The sequence below is a fragment of the Elephas maximus genome, chromosome 11 (genome assembly GCF_024166365.1).
Source record: "Elephas maximus indicus isolate mEleMax1 chromosome 11, mEleMax1 primary haplotype, whole genome shotgun sequence".
NCBI classification, from domain to species: Eukaryota; Metazoa; Chordata; class Mammalia; order Proboscidea; family Elephantidae; genus Elephas; species Elephas maximus.
This window is the reverse complement of record NC_064829.1, coordinates 103,919,638-103,940,265: the sequence shown is the minus strand read 5'-3', so window position 1 is coordinate 103,940,265 and position 20,628 is coordinate 103,919,638. Positions and strand designations below refer to the sequence as shown.

The 20,628-nt window shown below is 48.9% G+C and overlaps 1 protein-coding gene across 3 annotated transcripts; it reads right to left on the bottom strand.

Moving 5' to 3' along the window:
* Positions 1 to 210: 210 nt before the first annotated feature.
* Positions 211 to 19,222, bottom strand: FBXO46 (F-box protein 46). Of its 3 annotated transcripts, XM_049900931.1 has the most exons (3): positions 19,155 to 19,216; positions 9,634 to 9,844; positions 211 to 3,985 (listed from the first exon to the last, which is right to left on the bottom strand). In XM_049900931.1, the coding sequence occupies exon 3, from the start codon at positions 3,905 to 3,907 to the stop codon at positions 2,084 to 2,086; it is 1,824 nt and encodes a 607-aa protein (XP_049756888.1). In that variant the 5' UTR covers positions 3,908 to 3,985; positions 9,634 to 9,844; positions 19,155 to 19,216; the 3' UTR covers positions 211 to 2,083. The 3 variants fall into 3 exon arrangements, with proteins under 3 accessions (XP_049756888.1, XP_049756887.1, XP_049756890.1); XM_049900930.1 differs by lacking the exon at positions 9,634 to 9,844 and having other exon boundaries at positions 19,155 to 19,222; XM_049900933.1 differs by lacking the exons at positions 9,634 to 9,844; positions 19,155 to 19,216 and adding an exon at positions 7,377 to 8,637.
* Between the last annotated feature and the right edge of the window lie 1,406 nt (positions 19,223 to 20,628).

Here is a 20,628-nt window from a genome sequence, read left to right as displayed (position 1 = left end):
AATTTCTGCTCTGGTGGGTCCTTACTGTAGCTTACTGGCTATTTGATGTTTTAAGGAAAATTTTTATTTCAGTTGTTTTTCAGCAGGAGGGCTGGGGCAAGTAATCTAGCCCAACAGAAACTGAAGTCCCACAAAACCAAGCCAAGATTCAAACCCAGATCTCTTCGAATCTAAAACCTAAGCACTCAATAACTACAGTGAAACCTGTGAAAGCCAGAACTTCTGAATCTCACAAGTTTTCTGTCTTTGACAGGGTATAGTTTTACCACTTTTCTATCACTTGTCTTAGTAGAAAATACTTGAGTTTTCCTTCTCTGACAGGTTTCCACCTTACACATGTTCCGGCTTTCACAGGTTTTACTGTATATCCTACTCTCTCTGGGAAATTTTGATTCCCTGATAAGAACGTCAAACTGCTACCTGCCTCTTAATATCCATTTTTGCCTCTTCTGTCTTTATACTTCGATTTAAAAAAATGTCTTAAGGCCTTTTTTATTTAGTGAAATAATTAGCTATTTTAAAACTTTAATTACAGGAATCTTGACCAGAGGAGTTTTTTGCTGGGCATACTGCACCCAGCTATGGCTAAGTTTTGGTCAATGAGATGCATACAGAGGGGCAGCGTTATACTTTTGGGAAGAAAGGGGCTTCCTTTCCTTTGTCCCTTTCTCCATCCTGCAGCCTGCAAAATAGTGATGGCTGGAGTTCTAGCAGCCATCTTGGACCATGAAGGCAAGGATCATAGCCAAAGGATAATGGAAGAGTGAGCGAGAATGAGCCTGGGTTCCTGATGACTTTGGAGGGCACCACAGCTGCCAAAAAAAACTTTTATCTTCTTTAAGCTACTACTATTTTGAGATTTTCTTATCCAAACTGATACAGGTGAGAAGAGTCCCAAATAATTTCAGGCTAAGGGACTTGGCTAAGAATTCCTTCTCTCTCAACTCCCTATCCCGCCACACACAGGCCTCTGCCGCCCTTTGTCCCCAAGCCTCCTCCCTCAACAACACACAAACGAGTCTGGGCCCGGCCTTATAAATACTGATTTTATAGAAAGGACCAATTCAAAATTGGTCAAATGCCACACGCTAGAAGCTTCCGGAACCACAATGATGAAAAAATGAAAACACAAAAACCCCCAAATAGAACAAACAAAAATACCCCAGATCAAACTGCCTGAAAATCAAGGTCCCAGCTGAACAAAGGATTCTAAAGAAACGTAAGTGTCGGGGAGCGGGGAGGGGTTGAAGAGACCCCAACACCTGAACAAGTACCCAGAGTAGAAGGAAAAATCACCCAGAACTTCAAACTCACAGTCCCTGCCCACTGACCCCCTCCACACTGTCAAGAGCGAGGCAAAGGGCGTCACGGCTATTTTTTTTTTAATTATAGGGGGTAGGGGTGATGGCAATAGCTTAAATAGTGGGAGGATGGGGGATTTTTATACTTTTATACAACCTTTTCCCCCATTCCTCTCTAGGGAAAGTGGAGACTGGTAGCTTGAGATTAAGAAGCAAGCAGTGATTTTTATTTTTTCATGGGGAAAACATTTCAAAATGGCAGGCTGCCACGAAAAATACCGAATTGGAACTGTGATCTGATGGTTTTCAATTCCTAAGAGCCCTGGTGTGGTGGGTGAGGAAGGTGGCAACTTGGGGGGTCATAGCCTCTTGGGAGAAAACAGCCCCAGAGACGAAGAACTGGGGGAGGGGCTGGGAGGGGACCAGAATGGGGGAACCCTTAAGTGGTACCAAAATTAGCTGCCATCTGCTCCCTGCTGGTGGGTCCCTGGGGTGTAGAAGGTGGCAGATAGGATGTTGGGGTTGAATAGAGAAGAAATTGAGATGCTGATAAAAAAACACCCTCCTTGAGGGTCCACGGCCCTGGGTCTGAGGAGTAAGAAACCAATGGGTCAGGCAATCGGAGTGCTTGCTGGGGTCACCCCCTGAACCCCATCGTGGCTGTGGAGGTGAACTGACGCTCCCTGGATTGGGAGTCCGGGCTGGTGACCCCATCCTGGCCCTCAACTCCTGGGGGGTGGTGGGGGCAGGCATGGTGGGCTCTCCCGCCCCCCAACCCGGCTTCACCTGCCCTCCTCTCTGCCGGCCCTGCCCCCGCCCCCACCCAGCCCATTACAGGGCAGCACCCAGTTGTTATCGTGCAGGCCCAGGCGGCAGCCAGGTGTCTCGCGGTCAGCCCGGCGGCAGCACATCCAGTAGGAACGTCCGTAAGGCAGGTCGTGGTGGTAGGGCTTGGGGTGCCAGCGGCATAGCGACACGTCACCCTTCTCGTACCTCTTGCGGCACTGCTTGCAGGGGTCATCACGGTAGAGGGGGTCACGGCTCCAGCGCGAGTCAGTGGCCCGCACGCCGAATGCCTCAATGATGCCCTTGAAGTGGTGGCAGGTGCACTTGAGGGCCGCCAGGGCCCGGGTGGGCAGGAAGCTGAAGATCTTGACCAGCACGTGCTCAGGGAGCAGCAGCATGTACTGCCGCGGCTCCAGCAGCCGCTGGATCTTGAAACGGATCTCTAAGAAGTCATGTGACACGTGCCGGTAGAGGCGGCACAGCGAGGTGTCCGCTGCCCCCTCGGCATCGTCGGGGCCTGGCGCAGTGGCTGGTGTGTCAGTGGGGGGTGGCTCGGGGGGCCCATCCGGCCCCCGGGACTGGAGGAAGAAGAGCTGGCCAGGAGGCGGCGGCTCCTCAGGGCTGACTGTCAGGCACACCGTCTCCTCCTTCACGTTCTTGGTGCCATCCTTGCCAAAGAAGATGCACTCATCTACCACGCCCGTCACCACGACGTCTACGTGGAAGCCAGAAGCCCCGCAATCCCGGGCAGGGGGTGGAGGAGGTGCTGGGGGGGCGTCCTCAGGCCGGGCAGGGGCTGGGGTCTCGCCCTCGCTGGCTTCATCTGCCCGAGCCAGCAAGAACTCCACGTTGCTGGGGAGGGCATCCCTTGAGGGGCTGATGAGCTGGTAGAGGTCGCAGGTGATCTTGTCCTTGGTCCGGGCTCCAGGACCCGGGCTGCCGGGGTAGGCACAACCGGGCCGGCCCCCGCCCCCGTTGGGCAAACTGCCATCCGGTGCTCTGGGCTCGCGGCCGTTGGAGATGCGGAAGGCAATGCGAACCTCCCCAGGGCCTGGTCCGGGCCGCTCCTCCTTGCGGAGGCCCTTGGCTGGAGGGCTATCCCGCTGGGCCTCAAAGTGGGCTACAGCCTCAGCCACACGGCTGCAATCCCCACCGCCATTGCTGGCCCGCCGTTCAGGCCCCAGTCCCTTGGTTGGCCCGCCCTGCTCTGCTGACACAAAGACCACAGGCGCTGGGGTGCCAGGGCGTGGGTAGTTCTGCAGGGCCAGGGCAGCTCGCTGTTCTACCAGGGCCACCATCTCAGCCACAGAGAGCAAGTCCATGTCCTCACTGGCCGAGCCTGGGGCCCCCTCAGCAGCAGTGAGTCCCTCCCGGCCCCCTGGGTCCGGTGGGGCCTTGGTGGGCTCCAAGCAGCGCCTCCGCCTCTTGGCCTTGGAGCTGTCACTGCCCCAGTGCCCCTTGACCTTCATGGAGCTGGCCCGGCTGCCCCCGCCGCACTGGTGGGCCACAAAGAAGGCCACCTTCTCCTTCGTGTTCCCAGGCTTGATCACGTACCATGTGTCCAGCAGGACTCGGCCCTCATCACCTGCAGATGCCGCGGAGAGGAGCGGGGCGGGCTGGGGGGCTGGGGCCTCTGGGGCCAAGGTGGGTGGAGTGTTCTCTGAGTGGGCAGGCCCGTGGTCCGGCTCCACCCCACTGCCTGGTTCGGGGCAGGTTGATGGCTTGAGGGTCACAGAGGGCGGGCGCGGTTGGTTCTGTGAGTAGGTGCCAAAGGGCCGGGGGCACCATAGCTGGAAGGGCAGGAGGCCACCGCGGTCCATTGTGGGGGGTGGTGTAGGACAGGCAGTGGATCACCGCATCTTAGGAGCTGAATGGTGGTGGGGGGCTCCACGGGCCACCTGGAGGCAGGAAAGAGGCAATTGGGGAGCTGAGGGAAGAGCCTTCCCTCCCAGGGCCATCCCGCCCTCAACCTCTCCTGAGGGGACAGACTTGAGACCTCCAGGAATTCTATTCCTGCCCCACTGCACAGGTGAGCTAATGGAGGGCTACAGAGGCCATTGGACCTACACTGGTAGTCTGTTCCAACCCCATAGATCCTACTCCACTGCCCACCTGCCTTCACTCACTACGCAGAGGCCAGAGGCTTTCACCTCAAGTCAAAGGACCAACTGACACACACCTCCTCTGGCAATGTGCTCACCCAGTCACCAGTTCCTAAAAAGACAACCATTCCCAGCCCTCCCCACAGCTCTGGCTGCTTGGGCCCACGGAGGGAGGGATGGTGTGGGCTGAGCAGCGGAAGAAAATCCCAGCACGTCAGAGCCAGACTGGCCCTTAAGAAATAGAGTCTTCATTTTTGGGGGTGTGTGGGGGTCTTTAAAAATCTCTTAGGGCTAGGTACCCTCACACCCAGATAAATGCATTCACGTGCATGGAACTGAGTGGGTAACTCCCTGCAGCACGGCCATAGACCCTCTGGGACAGGAAGGCCTGTTCTCATCTAGTCTTCTTAAGTCACACACAGGTAAACTGAGGCTCAGAGTGGGGATGGGTTACACAGCTAAGGTGGGTCAGGAGCAAAACCAGCCCCTCCAACTTGGTTTGTAGACTTCTCAATTCAGAGCTCTCTTAATAATTACTTATTTTGTTTTCCTATGACTTTACAGACATGAGCTAATTTGGAGTCAGTTTTGGTCATGAGTCAGATAGGACCACTTTCCATGGCTAGATCGATAAAGAGCATATCCCTCAGTGGCAATCCTTCCCTGGCCCATCTCCCTCCAGACATCTCAAAACTAAAATATCCTCAATCCTCCACAGCCTGTAGAGCAAGGATCAGCAAACTATGTCCAACGGGCCAAATCCAGCCCACTGCCTACTTTTGTAAACAAAATTTTATTGAAACACACTCATTCACTTATGGCTGCTTTCATGCTATAATGGCAGAGTCGAGCAGTTGTAACAGGGACCAGATGGGCTGCAAACTCTAAAACAGTCACTACTGAACACTTTATAGAAGTCTGCTGACTCCTGCTAAATCCAGGCAATTCCACAGACGCCACTAAAACCCCGTTACCTCATGGCCCTCTATGCACCATTCAAAACCCAGAAAGCCCCCCCCCAAAACCCACAGCCATCAGTAACAGAGGATCTCAATCCAAGGAATCCTTACCCTACCCCATAATCCCTAACCCCACCTATTCTTCAAATATAGCCCCTGCTGAAATTCCAATTCCTCCTTTAAAAAAAAAAGTCACACACTTACACACATATCCCCTAAAACCTGTAAAGTGTATCAACCACAAATTCAGATATACCCAAATGTCCAGAGAGAAAAGCAAAGGCCATTCTTTACAGATACAATCAATCCCTCTAAAATTTGGCTCTTCTCTGAAATTTCCCCCATCAGTTCTTACCCTTATCTCCAGAATCTAACCCCCCAAATATCCAGACCCTTTCAAATCCTACTTTAAACCCCCAAACCTAGAAATATCCCTTCAAGCAAGAAGCCCCCAATCTCAATGAACCCCTCACAAATCCAACGCTTACTGAGAGTCCCAACACACACAGCAATTTCCTAACCCTGCGGATACCCCAAAACACCAGTCTCCTCAAACTCTATAATCGTCCAGAACTTTCTAACCCCCACATACTCTGTAATTCCACAGAAGCCCTCCACATCACTTAAGAACCCATCAAAACACAAAAGCTCCCTAACACGTAAGACTAACTTCGAACCGGATAAATATTTCTCAAAGCCAAAAGAAGCTCCCAAAGAAACCTCACAAATGTTACAACAGCAACCGTGTGCTTACTGACCGACCACTCACTGCAAACTTAGTACGCACTGTTCTAACAATTCCTACTATACCTCCCCTGACCCTGAGGTAGATACAACCCCGGTTTCTAGATGAGGCACCAAAAACCAAAACCAAGCCCAGTGCCATCGAGTCGATTCCGACTCACAGTGACCCTATAGGACAGAGTAGAACCGCCCCGCAGGGTTTCCAAGGAGCGCCTGTAGGATTCGAACTCCCGACCCTTTGGTTTGCAGCCGTAGCACTTAACCACTATGCCACCAGGGTTTCCAGATGAGGCACAGAAAGGTTAAATCACTTGGCCGGGGTCCCAAAGGTAGGAACACCTCCCGACAGACGCAAACCCCCAGGGTTCCAAAACTGGTTGTCTGGGGCTCTTAATGTGCTTCTGGAGGCCCTCCACGAGCTCCTGAAATCGAATACCCCCCGAACGCCGGAAAAAAAAAAAAAAACAGTGCGAAGGCAACCTAAATCACAAAGGAAACCCCGAACCTTTCAAATCACAAATGGACACAAACCCAAACCCCAAGGTGCCCCCTAAACTCAAAGGAACCCCAAGTATTCCTTACAGCCATACAGACACTTCCCTAAACCTGAAAGTGTTAAGGTCAGAGAACCCCCAAATCTTGTAACCGCCCCCATCCCCAAGGAATCAGCCAAACTCCTCCGACGACCCTCTAAACCTAGACCCGCCCCCACAACGCCCTCACCCGCGAGCTCCACCCCCTCGCTCCCACCCTCCAGGCCGGCACGGGCCGACTAGCTTCCCTCCGCCCCTTTGTTGACAGACGCGCGTGACGGCCCCCGCCAATGAGCGGCTGCGGCTCGGGGCCGTGCCCATATAAGGAAGGCGTTGGCGAAGGGGCCCAACTTTGGGAGCAGGAGGAGAGCAAGCGATAGGTGACGGGGTGGGGTGTGGAATTAAGGGAGTGTGACACAATTCCCAACATCCTGCTACAATAAAAAATAAGGCCAGGGCAGAGGCCACGGCATTCAGGAGACGCTTATTAGGGGATGATCCCTCCGGACAGGAACCCTGATTGACAGTTGGAATTTAAAGGGCCAGGCGGCCCGGGATTGAAAACTCCAGAGCGGAAGGAAGCTGGCGGTCAGATCCGAGAATATCCAGCTTTGGTTGGCAACTGAGGCCGACGTTTCCCAACGCTTCCCGAGGAGGAAACTGGGAACCGGGACCACCTCACTCGGAAAAACAAACAAGCAGGACCCCATAACGCCCCGGCAGTGAGCTTGGCTTTAAAGGCTCAGGCCATGTGGCCACAACTCACCTCTCAGTTCTGCCTTTCCAACCTGGAGACCCAAACCGGCCTCAGAGACTGATACAAGAAAAGACTAATATGAAACAGCTCAATTATGATTGTAAAATTATGACTGCATGTTAAAATTACAATATATTGGGTATAACTGGAAAAAATAAAATTTTAAAAAGTTAACTTCATCCGTTCCTTTTTACCTTTTTAACGTGGTTACTAGAGTATTTAAGTATTGGTGGTGCAATGGTTAAGAGTTCGGCTGCTAACCAAAAGATCGGCAGTTCGAACTCACCAGCTAGAACCATCAGCCACTCTGTGGGAGAAAGATGTGGCAGTCACCTTCTATAAAGATTACAGCCTCGAAAACCCTATGGGGCAGTTCTACCCGGTCTTATAGGGTTGTTATGGGTCGAACAGACTCCACCAAAATGGGTTTTGGGGGGTGGCGCAGTGGTTAAACGCTCAGCTGCCCCTACAGGACCTGACGATTGATCAGCTCCCGTAAAGATTAAGGCCGAGTGTAGCTCCCGGGGAAAGAGCCTGGCAACGCCACTCACTGCTTAGGGTGCGCATTGCCTCTTTAATGGTTTGCTGCAAAAACAACGCTATTTCTACTTCTTGCCAGGTTTAGTAAAAGTGAAAATCCTCTTTGGATTTCTCTCCGTTAGGGAAAACAGGTACTAATACAGGTCTTTTGTAAAAGTGAAGTGGTATAAAGCGAACTTTTGAAAAGCGGGGGATATCTGCATACTGTTTCACTCTATATTCACTGGGGTCTCAGCTCGGCCCTGCCCTCTTCCAGGAGGCTCCCAGACTAGGCTGGGCTCCACCCCTCGGCTCCCATACTGGTCTCCTTGCTTTGTATTCATCGAAGTCACCAAACTCTTCCCTTCTGTGGTCTTTGCCTTTGCTGTTCCCTCCAGTTGCAATGCTTTTCCTTTCTCCCACATCTCCACGTGGCTCAATGTCTTACCTTATTTAGGTGTTTGCTCAAATGTAACTTTATCAGAGGCCTTCCCTTGAACTCCCTGGAAACTACCCCTTGCCCAGAGGGAGATCTCTGGGTTCCTCTGCCCCAGCCTTGTCCACTTTGGGTCATCCATCTGGGGACGGATCTGACTATCCCACTGGACTGTGAACCCTAGAGGTGAGAGACAGGGCTGGGCTATGATGGTCATCATGATGTCCCTAGCAGTGCCCAGCCTGAGGCAGAATGGCTCAAAGCTCCCTTCCCTGTGGCTCCATGCCCTAAACTCATGAGACCTGGCAGAGTAAACTCTCTTTTATACATGGGTTCCATCTGTGTCCTAGCAGGCAGGGTCACTGGGGCAGGAATTTTTAACTCCCTAGGGACACACTGAGTCCAGCACAAGGCCCTACACTAGGTCAGCTTTTAGAGAATGCTCCATGAAGAGCCACTTATTATAAAACATCATGATAGAAAGACAGGGAAAAAAATTTAAAAAGACCAACTAGACACATATAACCCAAGAGATAAGGGGTGACATTAACAAACAAAAAAGACAAAAGCAAAAAGGCAATTATGAGGGACAAAGGTGGTGACAAAACAAACTGACCCATTATACACAAAGGCTTTCAATGTACATGTGCCTCAAGACGTATAAAGCAAAAACCAATGGAATGACTCAGGAGTTTGGCAAATCCGCAATTGTAACCGGAAACTTTAACATCTCTCTCCAAGAGATCGACTGAGAAGATAAAATTAGTAGAGACCTGACCACAAAATCTTCATCCCTGATCGAATACAATTGGAGAAGCCACATTTTTGCATCCCTGGCACACACCAGGCATTTGCAAAACCTCACCTCTGACATTCACCAGGCTAATTTTATGTGCTGACCTTGGGCTGGGAGTTTAGGGGACACAGATGAAATCGTGCTCACCCTCCCTCTAGAATAACTCATGGGAAAAGAAGCAAATATGGAATCACAACCAGCAAGGCATATATTAAAGGGAGAAGGATGGTCCCAACAGCAGTTAATACTTGAGTGCACTCACCTTGAGCCAGGCATTGCTCTAAGCACTTTATAAACATTAACTCCCTTAATTCTCATTCTATTTTTAATCTCATGTCAAAGATTAGGAAACTGAGGCACAGAGCAGCCAAGTGATTGCCCTCAGATACAGTTTTGTGGCAGAGCTTTGAATCAAACCATTTGGGCTGACCCCAGAGCTCAAGTTCTGTCCTACAACATAAATCACATCCTAAGGATGACGGTGAGGACGGCTTCACTTACTGAACATCTGGGGCACTCTGCAAGGACTATCTTGTCTCATCCTCAAGGCCTCTGCACTTGCAGTTCCCCCCCCCCCACCTGGAATGATCTTCCCCAGAAATCCACAGGACTCAGCCCTTTACCTCTTGCCCATTTTGCTTAAAAATCACCTCTGTGAGACTTGACTTAAAACTGCAGCCACTTCACCCAACAGACACACCTGGTCATTTGTCTTCCTTGATTGATTCTTCTCCTTGGCACTTATTGCTGCTGTTAGTTGCCATCTAGTCTCTTCCAATGCATGGTGACCCCATGTGTTGCAGAGTCGAACGGTGCTCCGTAGAGTTTTCCAGCTGTGACTTTTTGGAAGCAGCTTGACAGGCCTGTCTTCTGAGGCACCTCTGGGTGGGTTCAAACCACCAACCTTTCCGCTAGTGGTCAAGCACATATTACTCTCTCCTATATTATAAACTGGAAACCCTGGTGGCGTAGTGGTTAAGTGCTACATCTCTAAGAGGTCAGCATGTTCGAATCCGCCAGGCGCTCCTTGGAAACTCTAGGGGCAGTTCTACTCTGTCCTATAGGGTCGCTACGAGTTGGAATTGACTCGACAGCAGTGGGGTTTTTTTTATACTAAAAACTTTGTTTATACAGTCGATTGTCGCTCTCTCCTGACTAGAACCAAAGCTCCCCCAGTGCAAGTATTTCTGTGTTTTATTCACTGCTGTATCCCAGGGAACAATATGAGCACTTGGCTACTCAAAGTGTGGTCCGTGGAGGAGCATCTGTGGCATTTCCTGGGATCCTGTTAGAAATGCAGAATCTCAGGCCCCAACCTGTTGTTGTTGTTGCTAGGTGCCCTGGAGTCATTCCAACTCATAGCGACCCTACAGGACACAGCAGAACTGCCCCACGGGTTTTCCATGGCTGTAAATCTTTTCAGAAGCAGACGGCCACATCTTTCCCCTGTGGAGTGGCTGGGGGGGTTCAAACCGCCAACCTTTCGGTGAGCAGCCAAGCGCTTAACCGTCGCACCACCAGAGCTAACTGCACTGTGACAAGGTCCTCAGGTTATGTGCACGCACATTAAAGTTTGAGAAGCACGGTCCTGGAATATTTGTATAACCCATGCATGCAATGCATATTTGTTTGAATGAATGAACTCCTAACACAGCCACAGTGACCAGCTTCTGCACATTTGCCACTGCGGGGCCCCTCCTGAAAAGTCTGATGGCTCCGGCCAACTCTGCCTGCGGAAATCTTGTTCCTAGGACCAAAGCAGGAAGCCAGCTCCTCTAGGGAGCTGTCCAGAAGCCCATCCCCACCCCAGCCCACATGGGATCTTGCCCTCCTAAAGCTTCCTCTTGCAGTACCTGGGTTAGGGCTTCTCTCCCCTCCAGCCTGTGAGCTTCTGGAAGGCTGGGACCTCTCCTCAAAGGTGTAGCTGCTCCAGGCTCCTTACCTGGCCAGTTGGGCTAGTTTAGCTCTTCCCACAACAACCTTCCCACGGTAGCCAGAGGAAGCCTTCCAAACACAAATCTGACCTTATCGCTCTCCTGCATAAAACCCTTCCACAACAGATAACGGTTCTCAAAAAAACACATCCTCTGCACCCTTTGCAGTTTGCGCTTGATGGCTGATGTAAAGGTTGGCGGTCTTAACCCACCCAGCGCCACAGAACAAAGGCCAGGAGAACTAATTCTGTCAAGATGACAGCCAAGAAAACCCTCTGGAGCAGTTCTACTCTGTAACACAGAGGGACACCATCAGTGGGAGGGAGAGGGGGCGACTCAACAGCAGCTAACAGCAACCCTTTCTCAGAAGGCTACTAGAAAATGTGCTTCACCGAAATGAAGGCATAAACCAAGAAGGGAAGATATCATGTCAAGGAATTAGGCTCGAACCCAGGAGAGAGGGAAAGGAACCCTCAGATGAGGGCAAAGGGAGCTCCTGGAACAACAGCTGTGCAGATGCTTTGGGAGACCCTGTCTCTATAAATGCACAAAGAACAGAGAAAGGCTGAAAATTAAAAAGCTAAGCATCCAACCTGAGAAATTCGGAGTACACTCTTGTTCACTGCCGCACAGTTCACAACAGCAAAAAGGTGGAAATAACCCAAGTGTCCAACAACAGATGAACGGATAAACACAAGGTGGTCCATCCACACAATGGAATATTACTCAGCCATCAAGAGGAATGAAGTCCTGATGCATGCGACAACATGGACGAACCCTGAAAACATGATGTCAGGTGAAATAGGCCAGTCACAAAGGGACAAATATTGTACGATCCCACTTATACGAAACATCCAGAAGAGACAAATGCATAGAGACAGAGAGTAGATTAGTGGCTGCCAGGGAATGGGGATAGGAGGGAAATGGTGAGGGACTGCTTAATGGGTTTCTTTTTGGGGTCATGCAAATGTTGTGGAACTGGAGTGTGGCAATGATTGCACAACATGGTGAACATAATTAATGCCACTGAATAGCACTTGAAAAGTGTTAAAATGACAAATTTTATGATGGAGAGATATACATATATACGGGTAGTCCTTGACTTATAATGGGGTTCTGTTCCGATGACTCCGTCATAAGTTGGTTCTGATGTAAGTTGAATACCTCATTTTTTTTCAATTTTCATTATTATCACCATAGCCTGCTATACGGCAGTGTTTTGAACACTAAATCGTAACACTGACCATCTAGGGGTGAACAACTGTTGGTGTTGTTCCATGCCATGGAGTTGGTTTTGATTCATAGCAACCGTATGCACAACAGACCAAAACACTGCCTGGTCCAGCGCTATCCTCACAATCATTGTCATGCTTGAGCCCACCACTGCAGTCACTGTATCAATTCATCTCGTTGAGAGTCTTTCTCTCTTTCACCAACCCTCTACTTTACCAAGCGTGATGTCCTTCTCCAGGGACTGATACCTCCTGATAACATGTCCAAAGTATGTGAGATGAAGTCTCACCATCCTTACCTCTAAGGAACATTCTGGCTGTACTGCTTCCAAGGCAGATTTGTCCATTCTTCTGGCAGTCTTAAAGTGACATCTTTGCTTTTTTAACATTTTAGAGAGGTTTTTTGCAGCAACTTTGCCCAGTGTTTGACTTCTTGACCACTGCTTCCATGGGTATTTCTTGTAGATCCAAGTAAAATGAAATCCTGGACAACTTCAATCTTTTCTCCTTTTATCCTGATGTTGCTTATTGACCCAGTTGTGAGGATTTATATTGAGGTGTAACCCATACTGAAGGGTACACTCCTTGACCTTCATTAGCAAGTGCTTCAAACCTTCTTCACTTTCAGCAAGCAAGGTTGTGTCATCTGCGTAACTCAGGTGGTTAATGAGTCTTCCTCCAATCCTAATGTCTTGTGCTTCTTCATACAGTCCAGCTTCTTTGATTATTTGCTCAGCTCACAGATTGAGTAAGTATGGTGAAAGAACACAACCCTGATGCATGCCTTTCCTGACTTTAAACCATGCAGTATCCCCTTGTTCTGCCTGAATGGCTGACTCCTGGTCTATGCACAGGTTCCTCATGAGCACAATAAAGTGCTCTGAAATTCCCGTTCTTTGCCATGTCATCCATAATTGGTTATGATCCACACGGTCAAATGCCTTTGCATAGTCAAGAAAACACAGGTAAACATCTTTCTGGTATTCTCTGCTTTCATTCAACCAGGATCCATCTGGCATCAGCAATGATATCCCTCCTTCCATGTCCTCTTCTGAATCCGGCCTGAATTTCTGGCAGTTCCTGTTGATGTACTGCTGCACTGCTTCTGAATGATCTTCAGCAAAATTTTACTTGCATGTGATATTAATGATATTGTTTGACAATTCCCACATTCAGTTAGATCACCTTTCTTTGGAATAGGCATAAATATGGATCTCTTCCAGTCAGTTGGCCAGGCAGCTGTCTTCCAAATTTCTTGGCATAGACAAGTGAGCACTTCCAGCGCTGCACCTGTTTGTGGAAACATCTCAATTGGTATTCTGTCAATTCCTGGAGCCTTGTTTCTCGCCATGTCTTCGGTGCAGCTTGGACTTCTTCCTTCAGTACCATCGGTTATTGATCATATGCTACCTCCTGAAATGACTGAATGTCAACCAATTCTTTTTGGTACAGTGACTCTGCGTATTCCTTCCATCTTCTTTTGATGCTTCCCGCATTGTTCAGTATTTTGTCCATAGGATCCTTCAACATTGCAACTCTAGGCTTGAATTTTTTCTTCAGCTCTTTCAGCTTGACAAATGCCAAGTTTTTTTTTCCCTTTTGGTTTTTTAACTCCAGGTCTTTGCACATTTCATTACAATACTTTACAGGTAAGGAGGATCGAGAGTGTATGGCAGGGGTGGGGTATTCCGATTTTAAATTAAGGGGTCAGGGCAACCTCAATGTTATGAACTGAACAGTGTACACCTAAGACAGTACACCCAATAAGCAAGGTACACATGGGCTTACTTGTGCTTACTTACTCATCTGCAGTACACAATTTCATTTTTTTCGGCACAAACCCATGTAAAATTGCTCACTACAAATTAGTAAGTAAACACAAGTAAGTCTGTGCATACCCTGCTTAATGTAAGCCCGTGTGTACCTTGCTTACTGGTTAGTTCGCCCTGGTGTACACCCAAAAAGGTACGGTGACACGTTATAGGGATAGCAACTAGGGTCACATAACAATGTGTGTATAAACTTTTCTATGAGAAGCTAACTTGAGCTGTAAACTTTCACCTAAAGGACAATTAAAAAAAAAAAAGAAAGAAAAATGCTGAAGTCCTAACCCCAGGACCTGTGAACATGACCTTGTTTGGAAACAGGGTCTTTGAAGATATTATCAGTTAACGTGCAGTCATACTGGAGTAGAAAAACCCAAACCCATCGCTGTCGAGTTGACTCCGACTCATAGCGACCCTCTAAGACAGAGCAGAACTGCCCCCTAGGGCTTCAAGGCTGTGATCCTTACGGAAGCCGAATGCCACATCTTTCTCCCCCAGAGCGGCTGGTAGGTTTGAACTCCCAACCTTTCTGTTAGCAGCCAAGCACTTAACCACTGCATCACCAGGGCTCCTTTACTGGAGTAGGGTGGATCCTAATCCAATATGAGTGTTGTCCTATAAGAAAGGATAAGAGACATAGAAAGAGTGGCAGTGAAAAAATGGCCCCATGAGGATGGAATTATGCTGCACCTGCAAGCCAGGGAACACCTGGGGTCACCAGAAGCTAGAAGAGGCAAGGAAGGATCTTCCCCCAGAGGCTTCAGACAGAACATGGCCCTGCTGGCCCTATGATTTGGACTTCCGGTCACCCCATTTGTGGTATTTTCTTATGGCAGCCCTAAGACACAAAGACACCAAGCCAGTGACATGAGCCAAGTGTTTTAGAACACCTGTGCTTTTAGAAATAAAACCGCTTTACCAAAGCTGCTGGAAATACACCATTAAGAATGGTAAGAATATCATCTCGTGTGAGTAAACCAGACAAGCACAGGCTGAAAACAAACTTATGATTTTAAGAAAAGGAAAAAGAACTTGGAAGGCAGACAAATTTTCTCATATGAAGGCAAGGGGGGAAAAAAGGCGTCAAATCACCCTGGGGCGCCCAGATGTGACACACAGGAACGAGCACGAGAAACTTCACCCCAAACCAATAGGCTTTCAGATAACTCACTGAGAGCTGGAGACAAAATGTTAAAAATTCATGAAAGCAATGGCAAACAGGCAGAACTGGCATAAGTGGCTGAAAATGAGTCAGTAAGAAACACCAACACAAACAAACCCATAACCGTCGAGTCGATTCCGACTCATGGTGACCCCACGTGCTGCAGAGTAGAACTGTGCCACGGAGGGTTTTCAAGGTTGTGACTTTTCAGGAGCAGATCGCCAGGCCTTTCGTCTGAGGTGCCTCTGGGTGGGTTTGAGCTGCCAACCTTCTGGTTAGTAGCTGAGTTGCCAAAAGGTGGAAACAATCCATATGTCCATCAACGGACAGAAACAGAAGAACAAATGTGGTGTATCCGCACAATGGGATATTATTCAGCCATAAAACGGAACATGGTACTATACGAAGGAACCTCAAAAGCGCTATGCTAAGAAAAATAAGCCAGACCTGAGGGGAAAAACCTTGCATGACTCCAATTACATGAAATGTTCAGAATAGGTAAATCCAGAGAGATAAAACAGATTATTGTTTACCCAGGGCTGGGAGGCAAGGGAAATGAGGAAACAAAACAAGACAAAACGAAACAAAAAACCAAACTCGTTGCCATTGAGTCAATCCTGGCTGGGAGTGACCCTGCTGGACAGAGTAGAGTTGGCCCACAGGGTTTCCAAGGCTGTGATCTTCACAGAAGCAGACTGCCACATCCTTCTCCTGCGGAGCGGCTGCTGGGTCAAATCGCTGACCTTTTGACTAGCAGCCAAGTACTTAACCACCGTGCCAGCAGGGCTCTTTGCTTAATGGGTACAGACGGGGTTTCCTTCTGGTGACGGAAATGTTTTGTAACTAGATAGAGGTGATGGTTGCACAACACCGCGAGTGCACTAAATGCTACTGAACTGCTCACTTTAAAACTGCTGATTTTATCATAGGAACATTAGATGAAAAAAAAAAAATTGCCCTAGCATTATAATAGGGAGCGCCCCAGGGAAGGTGCAGGCCAGGGCACTTATGAGATGCTCTATAAATACTTGTGGACTTCATTAAGGAATGCATCCTCATTTTCTAGATGAGAAAACTGAGATCAGAATAGTTAAGTGACTTGCCCACAGTCACACAGCTGGTTATGGCAAAGCCAGGATTCAACCCCAGGTGCTATGTCTCCACAGCTCATGTGCAACAGACTTCTTGAAAGAATAAAAATCACAGAAGGACCTCATTATTTACAGATAGAGAGATATTTGATGGTGACTAGTTTGTTTCTGGTTTTTTTTTTGTTTTGTTTTTTAAATAAGCACTGGGCATTTCATATACATTATCTCATCAACTCCTTACAAGAGCCTCATGGTTCAAATGTGGCCCCATTTTACATTTGAGAAAACTGAGGACCAGACTGGGAAAGCAACTTGGCCAAGGACACACAGCAGCAGAGGCGAGGATCTGAAGCTGGGCCTACCTTTCTCCGCTGCTTTAACCCATAAGCTTTACAAGGAGAGTCACAAAATTCATGAGATAAACTCCAGATGACTCACAGCAAAGGAACCAAACTGTTTCAAAGGTGAACTACAAGCTTATTAAACAGCACGGCAAGGCCCAAATGACCAAAGATTGAACACACATGTGCACATGCGCGCGCGCGCGCACACACACACACACACACGACAGTTGCTAGAAATACTTCCTATTCACTGAAACACCTAGAGTTGGCCCAGGCCGGGCATTGACAAGTAAATTATTTATATTTGGCTGAGGATGGGGATGGTGACAGGTCGAGTTTCCGAGCACCCCTTGAGGAGTCACTCTTGGAGTTAGGAGACCAGCAGTAGAGAACAGGGAGCTAAAGAGTCAGGATGTGGGATGACCTGTGTGAGACAGACAGGCTGATAGATGCCTCTCGCACTGGTCCCTCTCCACTGCCATCTCCTTTAGGTCTGTTTTCCATTCAGGTTCAACAACATGCATTGAACACTTACTCTATTCCAAGCACCTAACACACCTATCTTCCTGAACCCTCTGTCTCTCTAGATTTGTTGTTAGGTGCTGTCGAGTCGGCTCCTACTCATAGCGGCTCCCTGTATAACGGAACAAAACACTGCCCAGTCTTGCGCCATCCTCACAATAGTAAGTATGTCTGTGCCCACTGTTGCAGCCACCGTGTCTGTCTGCCAGTTCGTTGTACTGCAGCAGCTTGTGTGTTGCAGAGATGCTGGAAACTATGCCACCAGTATTTCAAATATCAGCAGGGTCGCCCCTGGTGAGCAGGTTTCAGCGGAGCTTCCAAACTAAGACAGACTAGGAAGAAGGACCTGGAGATCTACTTCCAGAAAAAATTAGCCAGAAAACATTTCCTGATATAGTGCCGGAACATGTGCCCCTCAGGTTGGAAGGCACTCAAAATAACCCAACGGTTACTGATCACATTTTATAGTACAGGAAGCTAAAGTCCAGAGAGTCCAAAAGACTTGCCCTAGGTCACGCAGCAAACAAATGGCAGAGTTCCAATTGAAACTGAAGACTGAGTTTCTCAAGCCCAGATCGTCACTCACAACACTGCACTCAAGCACAAGGAGACACCCATTGCCATCAAGTCAATTTTGACTCACAGTGACCCTCTTATTGGACAGAGGAGAACTGCCCCATGGGGTTTCCAAGGCTGTAATCTTTATGGAAGTCAACTACCACATCTTTCTCCTGCGGAGCCACTGGTCGGTTCAGACTGTCGAACTTTTGGTTAGCAGCCGAGTGCTTAATCACTGCACCACCAGGGCTCCTAGTACAAGGAGAGGGGACTGGATAACAGTGGTGAAAATACAGATTCTGAGCCAGGCTGCTTGGGTTGGAATCCTGCATCTACCACTTAATCCTGGGTGATCTTGGGAAAGTTGCTTGACTTCTCTGTGTCTCTGATTCCTTTCCGAAAATGGAGATAACAGTAGCCCCTACACCTTAGGAATGTTGTTGGAATTAAATGAGTTAATCTGCACAAACACCAAGAACAGGGCCAGGCACTTGGTAAACAGTAAGTGTTTAAGTGTAAGCTGTAATTGGCTGTGGGGAACCCCTGCAAGCTTCTGAGCTGGGGTGTGCCCACATTAGTGCCAGTTTTGAGAAAATGCCCGGAGGGGCTGGACTGAAAGGGAGGGAATCTCTTAGCACCTGTGACCCAGTCACATTCCTGGGGTGGGGAACTTCCCACCAACAACTCTGAGGCTGCGGACTGAGCCAGGGCTCTCCCACTAACACCGGCAATCTTAAGGACCCTCCCTTTAACCTTCTCTCAGTGGCATGCTTGTTGTTCCCACGATACCGATAAGGGCACTGAGGCTCAGAGTGGAGACTTGCCCAGATCACAAAGGAGTGGCAGAATAAAGAGATATGAATGCTGGACTGCTAAGACAGATAAACCACTTTTCTAAGTCCCACTGGGCAACTGAGGGTGGAAAAGAGTGTCTCTGTGGTCCCTTCTGGCCATATTATCCTACAGTTCTGTGGCTGTTCAATTCATCAGGTGTCTCTGGCTGGACTAGGCAAACTATCACTACATCCAGGCCCCTAACCCCACGCTCTCCACCCTACTCTAGTTCTAGCGCACCACTATTTATTTTTCCTTTTCACCTCCTGAACTTGCTTCCCTGCCCCAGTATGATACAGAGGCCCCAACCCACCCCATTCACGGCTGTCCTCTCCCTCGGAGCCTCCAGACCCTCGCACTTATCTACTCCGGACCTCCATGATTTTCACAGCACCCAGGGTAACCCCCTCGAAACTGCCCCTTTCAAAAGCCTCTGCCTGGACGCCTAGTCCCTTCTCCAACTTGGGCCCCCTTCCCCAGCTGTGAGCCCTCACCCAGCCAATCCCAAAGCTCGACTCTCTCCCCACCTACAAAAACCCCCTCCCCAGCCCCCATTCTTCTACTGCTCCCTCCAGCTCCCATTCCTCCTAACCCCCTCCCCCAAGCGATCTCCCCTGGCCCAGCCCTCCCCTGGCCCCTGCCTCTTCCCTCTCACCACCCGGTCCCGAACTCCCGCCCCGGCTCTCAGGAGCCTCCGACCCCTGCCAGAGGTTCTCACCATCTCCCCGCGCTGCGGCTCCCTCGGCTACGCGAGTTTCCCCTACTCGTTCCTCTCTTGCCTCCCCTTCCGGGTTCCCGCCCCAACGCCCGCTGGGAATTGGAGTTCTGGGTGGCCACGGACTACATCTCCCAGAACGCAGCACGGGCCAAGCTTGGAGGTGGGGAAAGAAGCGAGAGAGGCCGATTGAAAAAAAGAATGACTCCCAGGAGGATGGGGGAGGGGGGGGCGGTACTGGGTAGCGCAGGCGCAGGGGGCTCAACCGCGAGGCGCGCTGGGAAATGGAGTCCAGCCTCCTCCATTTTGGCCCGGGGTCCTTGGAAAGGGAGTTGAGGAAATTACGAAGGGGCGTTTCTGTAGTGGAGAGTTAGAAAAACAACCTTATTGAATTACGAGTTAGTTAACATAATAATTAACAGTGCCTTGTGCGTTTCCAAACACTTTTACTCCATTTTTCCTCCATGTCCTACTACTAAAACCAAGTTGCCATATACTCCACTCCAACTCATGACGACCCCATATGTGTCAGAGTAGAACTGTGCTTCACAGGGTTTCTTTTTTTTAAAATTGTAAAAAATATATATATAACAAAACATTTGCCAATTCAACAATTTTTATATGTATAATTCAGTGACATTGGTTACATTCCTCATGTTGTGCCACCTTTACCACTATCCTTTTCCAAATTACTCCTCCACCATAAACAGAAACTCAGTGCTCCCTAAGCAGTGACTCCCCCTTTCCCTTTCCCTCCCATCCCTGGTAACCAGCAGTAAGTTTTGCCTCTATACATTTCCATATTTCATATAAGTGGGATCTCATCCACCAGTAATGGATGAGGGTTCTAATTTTTCCATACCCTTGCTAACACCTGTTGTTTTCTTTTCTTTTTTAATCAATCATTCTAACGGGGGTGAGGTGGTATCTGATTGTAGTTTTGATTTGCATCTCCCTGGGTGGCACAAATGGGTAAGGCTGCTAACCAAAAGGCTCGTGGTTCGAACCCACTCAGGGACGCTTGGAAGAAAGGCCTGATGATTTACTTTCAAAAGGTCACAGCCACTGAAAACCCTATGGAGTACAGTTCTACTCTGACATGCTTGGAGTTGCCATAAGTTGGAGTCAACTCCATAGCAACTGGTTTCTTTTGACTAATGATGTTGAGCATTTTTCATGTGCTTGTTGGCCATTTGTCCATAGGGTTCTTAATAGCTGATTTTTCAGAAGTAGATCGCCAGACCCTTCTTCTGAGGTGACCCTGGAAATTCCTCAAAAAGTTAAATTTATGACTACCACATGACTGAGCAACTCTAAACCTAAATATATTTCCAAAAGAATTGAAAGCAGGAATACAAACAGAAACCTGTACACCATTGTTCATTGCAGCACTATTCACAATAGCCAAAACGTGGAAACAACTTAAATGTCCGTTGATAGATGAATGGATAAACGAAATGTGGTTTGGCTCGTGAAT

Coding starts and splice junctions, on each gene's coding strand:
- FBXO46 (XM_049900930.1), bottom strand. CDS start 3,907: ATGGACCGCGGTGGCCTCCTGCCCTTCCAGCTATGGTGCCCCCGGCCC.